Source organism: Crassostrea angulata, chromosome 7 (assembly GCF_025612915.1).
Source record: "Crassostrea angulata isolate pt1a10 chromosome 7, ASM2561291v2, whole genome shotgun sequence".
Lineage (NCBI taxonomy): Eukaryota > Metazoa > Mollusca > Bivalvia > Ostreida > Ostreidae > Magallana > Magallana angulata.
This window is the reverse complement of record NC_069117.1, coordinates 54,471,266-54,480,276: the sequence shown is the minus strand read 5'-3', so window position 1 is coordinate 54,480,276 and position 9,011 is coordinate 54,471,266. Positions and strand designations below refer to the sequence as shown.

The 9,011-nt window shown below is 32.5% G+C and overlaps 1 protein-coding gene across 1 annotated transcript; it reads right to left on the bottom strand.

Moving 5' to 3' along the window:
• Positions 1-211: 211 nt before the first annotated feature.
• LOC128192689 (uncharacterized) lies at positions 212-8,149 on the bottom strand. Its single transcript, XM_052865583.1, has 4 exons — positions 7,739-8,149; positions 3,821-4,051; positions 3,188-3,358; positions 212-1,012 (listed from the first exon to the last, which is right to left on the bottom strand). The coding sequence occupies exons 1-4, from the start codon at positions 8,043-8,045 to the stop codon at positions 801-803; spliced, it is 921 nt and encodes a 306-aa protein (XP_052721543.1). The 5' UTR covers positions 8,046-8,149; the 3' UTR covers positions 212-800.
• Positions 8,150-9,011: the final 862 nt, after the last annotated feature.

Here is a 9,011-nt window from a genome sequence, read left to right as displayed (position 1 = left end):
ATTAATGAATCCAATTTCAACTGCGCAAAGTGCTCTTTCTCATACTTTCAATAAGTGGCAATTGAAAAATAAGTAATCCCATTTTCCTGATTTCCAACATGGTTTGTGATTCCCTTCATTTTTAAATAAAAAATTCCGTGTTAAAATATGAAAACGTTTATTCTAATTTTAATGCAAAAAGATTCTTTGTATTAATCAAAGCATCCAGAAAGTGAATGAAACACGAGTTCTAACGAACAAAAAAAAACATTTTTAGAAGAAATCCATGGTAATGAAACCAAACAAATTGTTTCCAAACAACCTCTTTAATTAATGGATAGCAAATTAATCTATGCACACATTCCACCAATAAATGCAACTAGATTATGAAAAAATAAAGAGCCATCAGGTTATCACATTAGAGTCCCATCAAATTTGTTTTTCTATTTTTAGAATAAAAGGAGATCCAATACTACTAGGCTCTTGGAGATTCGTAGTCACTGTGTTGTTCTTAAAACCTTTAGAACCATTTTAACAAGAGCTTTGACTTTGGGTAATTGTGTTAAGCAGCAATGTGACGTACGCCTCTCTATTTCAGTGTCGGTCACTCAGCCGTGGCTCTCTAAAATCAACAAGATTTGTCTGGCTTTTGAGCTAAGACAAGGCAATCGGTGCATATTTCGCTTGACACTGCGTCACTTTTAACTTGTTTTGACGCAAGAAATAGATTTAGATAGCTACGTCCTACTGAAAGTCTAAGGTCTTGTTAGAATGGTTCTATTTCATAAGGCGCGCTTGCGGTTCCGATAAAACACGTCATTCTAAAGTCTTATTTCACAGAAAAACACGTCTTGGTAAGTGTTCTCCGTTCCGTGAAAGCCATTGCCGCTGTTAAATGCAATAAGGTCGTTTTTTAGAGGATGGTTAGGAGCCCACCGGAAGTACGTCATCAGTGATCCGTCGTCATAGCGCCACTCGTTGTTGAGATATTTTCCTTGGACCCAGTAAAATGTCTCCGAAATTGATTCGGTGCCTAAAAAACATATTTTAAATCAAAGAAAGAATAAAAATAATATTAACAAGTTCCACTAAATGACCCCCACCCTCAATGGTGTGCAAATTTTTTTTATTATACTTTCATGTTAAATACTAAAATCTGATTGGTTTAGACGCAGTTGATAATCCGTTCTATTACCCTCAGCGTTAGCAACACACGTAGCAACGGGTAACATAACGAATTGTTACATGCGCGTAAATGATGCGCGTACGGTTCGCAGTAGAATTCAAGTCATTCCTATAAAAAAGCATTTAAGTTTTCTTTGAAATTGACATTCAGCATAATAAAATAAATAGTGCCTGTTTGGAAGGATAACAGTTGAAATCGACACCCTCGAAAACCATTGTCAACCTCCGCTTCGCGTCGGTTGACAATAGTTTTCTCGGGGTGTCAATTTCAACTGTTACCTTCCCAAACAGGCACTATTTATATAGTATACAATGTTTTCCTATCTATAATTTGTGTAAATAGTAGAAAATTGAATTACAAAGAATGAATCTGAAAGCTATGAAATATACATGCATAAGATGAACTGGAACAGTAAGCTCTTTGTGGTATATACTTAGGCTAGTATATTATACATAAATTTTATTGCATGATTGTGAGGGAAATATGAAGATTTATTTCCCCTTGAAAATCATATTTCCCGAGGGCAACGCCCAATAAATTGTTTATTATACCGAAAGACAGGTGATAATTTAGAATAAATCAGTTTTTAATCGTTTTTCAATTCTAGTAAAGCAATAACGTAGTTAATGTTTACCGCGGTTTCTTTCTATATGACAGTTTTCTGATATAAAAGGATTTTAAACGATTTTTGAAAGAATTAATCATTTAATTACATCGAATGCTCATCCTCGGGATATTGTTTTATGAGCATGGAATGACAATTCGAAGAGGGTGGGATATGATGACGAATATGACGATGACAGGGAAAAATGAAGGTTTATTGCCCTGGCACGTGGTTGTCTAGAACCAATCAGATGTCGCGTTATGTAGAATAATCATATTGAGGTATAATAAGATATTTTAAAAGACTACATGAAAGACACACTGAAAGCATGGAGCGTTTGTGTTTGAAAATCTCGTATATAAAAATTAAATTTATGTAGTAGTAAATTATTGGCGTGATCATTACATGCGTCGCCATCATAACGATTAAATCTGACCATTTTTACAACAATTGTTTGATTGCAGATATCAAATATTAAATGTACAAATGCACATTTATTGATGAAAACTTAACCACTTTATATCTCTTTATACGAAATTTAGTTTTTGTGTTGAAAAATCGAATATATACCATAAAACATGATAATGTCAACGAAATATGCAATTGTCTACTTGTAATACTGGGATGTTCATGTATAAATGCCCATTTATTGAGTAAACTTTCTGTCCCGAATTTAATCAATAAAGGTTATGTAATATTTCCAAATCACCAATGAGCCGGTGTTGTATAGTGCCTTTTCCCAATGGCCATCTAATCCTCCTGGAAAATGTCTATAGCAGGTTTTCTTCCCGGAAAAATGGTCATATAGTAGCCTGAGATTTTTCCCCTACGGAAAGCTAGCTATATTAGAATTTCCACTCCCTTTAGCCAGGTTACCCCCGAGGAAAGCCTATTATATTGAAGGTTCTCTCTTTTTTTTTCAAGGAAATGAGGAAAAATCACTAATTTCTAAAAATAAGTATTTCGTAAATATTTGTTCCTCATTTGGTTGTGAGATACTGAGATGACGGTTCCTTTTTGAAAGTCAAAAATCGAAGCGGGTGTTGTAGGAAGAGTGTGTTTAAGTGATGAAAGACGTCATGAAGAAAGTTTGGAATTGATTTCAAAATACTTGCCATTATTAGGTAAAGTTGTTCCTCAATTATATTTACAAAGTTTTTATTGCAAACTAATTGTGTCAGAAATCTTGACTCAAATTTTAAAAAGTCTTGTCGGTTCCTTTTTACATTCAATTTGGCATTTTTCAAGATTTTTTTTCAGTAAGCTATCGGACTTGCAACTAGCTATTTAGGCTAAGGGAAGAAGCTGCTATACAACACCAGTATGGACTTATCTATTAACTTAATATACTCCAATTGGCGATTTATTTAGTTAACTGAATAGCATTGTTTAACGTGTTGAATAACACAATGACTTACTTATATAATTCAATATTTCATTATCTTTATCCACATTATCAATAATGGCCAGCATTCCACCGTCATTACTACAATCCAGCTCAGAGTTCTCGCGAAATTTCCTGGTCGGGTAGTACTTGTAGCAGAACAGAATTGACAGCTTGCAGATGTAGTCAGAGGGACATGCCAAGCCTAGGAAAAAATGGGAAATACATTTTAAAAAGGAAAGGCACTATCATTAAAATAAAATGTGTAAAAATACAATGAATGAGACCATGTGATCTGCATGCACTTCTGTAATTTCTTGCATCCAGCATTTCATTTTCAAACGAATAACTGTATACAGGGATATATTCACCCCCTTTTATTTCCGTCCCTTAGTATGGCCCTCGTTGTCACCGAGCAAATTTAAGACTGGGCGAATTCCAATGTCTCAAATTATGATCTCGTCAAACACAAAACTGTGTCTGGGCGAATTCAAGACGGGGCAAAATATTTTTTTGCAAGTGTAAAGGGTGAAAATTATACGGGGCGAAAATAACCATACATACAGTATTTGTTTAAACTTTAACTAAAATATCTTAGTGAATACTGTACAAACGAAGCTCATCTTTAAGTTTAGAAAACAATACAAATATTGGTATTTTAACGTACAAGACGGTGCAGCCGTTGTGACCGTTGTGGTAGGCGGCGCTGTTGTGGTTGTTTCTACCGTGGATAACGCCGTTGTTATTTCTGTTGTTTGTGGTTTAGTCGTCGTAATAGGTGGCGCTGTGGTTAGTGTTGTTGTTCTCGGTGTTGTTGTTGTTGTTGTTGTACTTGGTACTGTTGTTGTTGTTGTTGTTGACACTGTACTAGAATAAGGGCTTATTTCTGGTGGGCTACCTGAAAGTAGAGTTTTCAAGGAGAATTTAAAAAGATGGTGTTTGTTATCTTGTTGAGACAAATCGTTGACGTCTATATGACTTCTATGACTTGCTGTTGGAACAAAGTTTTCAGAATTGTTATTTAGGCTTCTGGGTACTACTAAATAAAGCTTTTAGCCGCGAAAAAGACATTATGTACATGTATAAATATATTCCATATCAGCCCTTTAACAAATAAGAATATACATAATAGTTGGCACGTTCTGTGTTACTTGTTCAACTGATGTCGAGCAGTTCAGAATAAATAAAAATTTATTGATTAAACTGTAAAATACAAAACAATTGCTTGCCACCCCTCTCCACGCATGGATAAGTATTTTGACGATTTACACATTTTCAAAACATTGCATCTTTTTCTTCTTTTTTTTGTATTCCCTCCTTTTTCAAAAACGATGCTTTGTACCTGATATGTGCGCTTTTTAAATGATCATTCTTTTTGAAAAGTTCATGAAAGATAAAAAACAGAGTCTAGACTTTCGACATTCATACGGCAATTAAGTAAACATAGATCCAAGTAGTGGAACTATATACTTAGGGGAGTTGATAAAATATTTAAACGCTATTTTAGTAATTGAGTGTGTTGTTTCTTTATAGTAAATAGAAAATACTAACAAAAACATTGAGTAATTGCCAACTGATTGTTTGAAAATAATCTACGAGGATAAATAGTTGCAATATGCACATCAATAATGGACCCCATCCAATCGGAAATATAAGTACGTATACACTTTTCATGTCTACTTTCGGTACACCAGGCCTCTATATAAGCCAATCAATCTAATTTCTTTCTTTGTTTCATTAATCCAATTGTGTCGATGGTTTTGAAAGTTTTTGTTTAATTTTCTAAGTGCTTCTTTAAGTTTTGTTCTGCTGTCAATATATTTCATTTTGATAGATACAAATTTTGTTTTTTTAAGGTTTAAATACCTTTAATTATGTTTTCAATATATTTATATTGCTATCAGCATCTTCTTATTCATTCAAAGAAAAATATTATATTGAGGATTTATCATCAAGCGAAGATTTTTTTTTAACTGAAATAATTTATTAACGTTATTATATCACTAACCAATGACTTACACACCAATTAAAGTTTTGCAGTGAACAAAAAATTGTATGCAATTACTGGGCCTCCCTCGCCTATCATCGAGAAGGAAATCCTAATTGACAATAAACCCAGCATATCTCTGCAGAATCACTGATATATTCATATATTCAGCAGATTTAATTCTGAATTATCCATGGATTCAGTGATATTTGTTTTACTGATGCGCATCATTACAAAAATAAATGGCACTGTAAGGTAAACTAGAATAACATCACCTCCTCGGGGATAAAACTAAAGCACACTTTATCAAAGAGTCGGACAGAGAGGGTGTTAAATAAACAACCTGGAAAACTTCTATCATAGATATCAAGATCAACAGCCACAAATGACAAAGTCTATATGATCCTCTTTCCTAAAACAGCTTGGGGGTTGAGCTCGACGTGTTTTCCATCTTTTAGAAACAAGGCCAAAAAAGCAAATCGATCAATCGATTGTACATCAGTTTTTTAATTAAAGCTTTTGAAATTTTTGTGTCTTTAATTCATACGATTTGTATGGATCTCTGTCGACTTTTACAAGTCTAAAGCCACTCGACTTCAAATCCACTAATTTTACTTGTCGAGTATTACGCATACTTTGTTGAGCCAGGTAAAGTAGGTAGTCCATCCATGACTAAGGTGAATTTAACAATTTTGATTGATCTATACGACATCAAGTTATTATGAGGCTGACATAAACCATACCATGTATGTAGTCGATTAAATGAACTCTTTGCACTTAACTTTTTTTAAAGAGTTGTGTCTGCCCTTAGGAAAATAATCTGAAAATATGTATGGTAAACTATGAATTATTTTAGCATGTTCGAAGACGGAGAAAGCTTTTGCAACTTTCTACCAAGAGAAATGTGAGAAAATTACTTGTCCTAAAGAAATATATTTAAAAATGCATTTTCCCATAAACGTTAATGTTAACTTCAACATATGATAAATTTCATAAAAAAAATTTTTTTTTAAGATTTCAAAGTTGAAACTTTATTATTTAATAAACTCCTTAAAATCGCACGAAGATTTTAGTGATCAAACTTGCAATCTATTAGATATGAAATATGATAGTTATGGATGGACAACCTTATTCTTGCGTCAAAAAAGTTAATAATGACGCTGGTTTCAAGCGAAATATGCACCAATTGCGTAATCTTCGCTCAAAAACCAGACAAATCGTGTTGATTTCAAAGAGCCATGCATGGCTGAGTGGCTAGCAATTAAATAGATACGTCACATTGCCTTTTGACACAACTAACCAAAGTCCAAGCTCTTGTTAAAATGGTTCTACATCTAGTATGATTCCCTCTATTTCTTACGGAAACTTATAGTTAATATATAGCTCTATCAAACTAACAAGACTGAAATCTACACACCCAGTTTATCGATTGGTCGAAACCTATAGGCTACAAACGACCTAAGAAAAATCACGGACTGAACGAAATAATCTTGATGATGAAATATTTACATATGTATTTTTTCTGCAATGTCGCCACCTTCATATTCCGCATGAATCACGAAAGAACGCATTTTATTGTTTAAATAATTAGTGATTTTTTGAACAATTTAGATTTTTGCTCTTTTTGGTTAACATGTTGTTATAACGACATATTTTCTAAAAATTACTCCATAACAATATAATTGATCTTTTTATAGAGCTCTATAACGGGTAAGTTACATGTCGTTACTTGTATTACTAAGCATCACTTTATAACGAGATTACAAACTAGATCTAGTTTTTTAATGAGATTTTTAAAAAATTAGGTATAAACCATTGTAGCAATCAGCAAAGCATTCAAATATAAAGGAATCAAATTTAATCGAACATCACAGCATTGGTGAAAAACATAGAATTGAAATAATTTAACAGCATTTGCCATACAATAACACAGAACACTACTTCATATTTAATGGATTGCATTAAGAAACTTCTAAGATAAGTCAGATATAATTTTAAGTTTCATGTACTTATTGATTTCTATATAGAATATTCATCTTTGTTCTGCCAAACCAATTACTTTAATTTTAAAGAAGAATAATTGACTTGGCATTGCTATGCTAACGAGCATACGTCGGTCTTTTTATTATTGAAGTTTTTGATTAGCACTTTTGATCATAACATCCGAAAATTCTTATCTGAAAACAAATACTCTACATCTAGAACCTATGACATTGTAAGGGTGGCGGTAACTAACAAAAGGAGATATTTTAAAGATTGATTAAATGAATTCAAGAATTTTATGACAGAAACTTTTATATTTTGATTTTCTAATTCGCTTTAAATTTTCAGAATATTATTCTGTAAAGTTAATATTAGTTTCAATAAATATAAAACAACACTGCATTACTCAGAATATTATTTGCATCAAAATTCCTAAATGCCTATCCTAGAAATAGCATGCTATAGTGTTACATCGTACCATAGGAAAAAATGAGATTCGTATGATGGGACTGTATCAATAATTTTATTTAAAACAAAAACTAAGTTGTACATTGTCATAAAGTTATAACATTTTTTGTAAAATAGTGTTTTATCGATCTTACTAAATGAGCATACCTGTTCTGTCGATATTGTAAGTCTTCCAACCACCCTCCAAAACGCTGGACACCGCGTCACTGATTATGACGTCATATCCACGGCAGGTGGATGTCGCTTTATTATACGAAAAACTTTGACACACCGACGTGCATTGTATACCACACTGGATTTTTGAACGAGTTTGTTCAGCAAACGATATGTTAGAAGTTTTATATCTGTCCCGCATGATTAATACTTCTCGATATAAATACGTTTCACTCAAAGTTTCACAATATCCAACAAGAAAAATGAAAAAGTACAAATATTCACACTTTGAAATGCTCATCTTTCTAAAAAATAAAACCCACGGTGTAGATCAATTATAATCAAATGACTGCTACAAGTAGCGAACTAATGTCAATGGGTCTAATTACAGTTGTCGCAAATACAAACCAAACGGTACCCTGCATATTTATATCAGAGCCTTCAATGAAATCAATATTTTCATAGCTTCAATATTTTCTACCTCAGTATGAGGTGTTGTTTTTTCAATATGTGAATGTTAAAGTTGCACGCGAGATCACACAATGCTAACCTTGTACTTACGAATCACCGTCTTTGATTTTATAAGCTCTACAACATCGATAAATTAAATTAGAATGCTTCCAATAATTTTACTTCAAAAATTTAACAAGGTCTTACGATATTTTTCAACAAGAGTATATCGTGAAACAAGAAACGCAAAAATCAACAAGTACAAAAATGGTTGTCAATGAATTACGTCTTGAACTTAAAATCTATCTTTTTGTTCTTTATTTCACTGTACAATTCAACTTTAATTTTTTCTACTTTAAATTGAAATAACTCCATGATCGTAATATTCCCTGAATTTCAACATGTCAATCAAACATAAACAGAAACACATCTTAAAATCGGGAAATCGTACTGTTTTGTTTATAGGTAAAACCTAAGTAGGCAGAAAGATGTATATTTTGTTTAATTTTATTGTAAACTGTGTCAGAAAACACACGTTAAAATTATCCTTTGGAGAAGCTGAGAACAATGATAGCATTTAGAAAAACAGCTGAGAGCAAAATCAGAAAACGAGTTAATCCCGTTACAGTAGATATGATATACTTAAAAAGTCAAAAATTGGGAAAATATTAAGCTTGACTTAAGCCTACTTTTAATTACTTCCGCGTGATAATATTCACATCAAATATATAGAATTATCTTGCACAAGTTTTAAAGAATTCAACGTTAAAACAGTATGTGATTTTTTTTCAGTTTCTTTAATATTCAATAAAGTTAG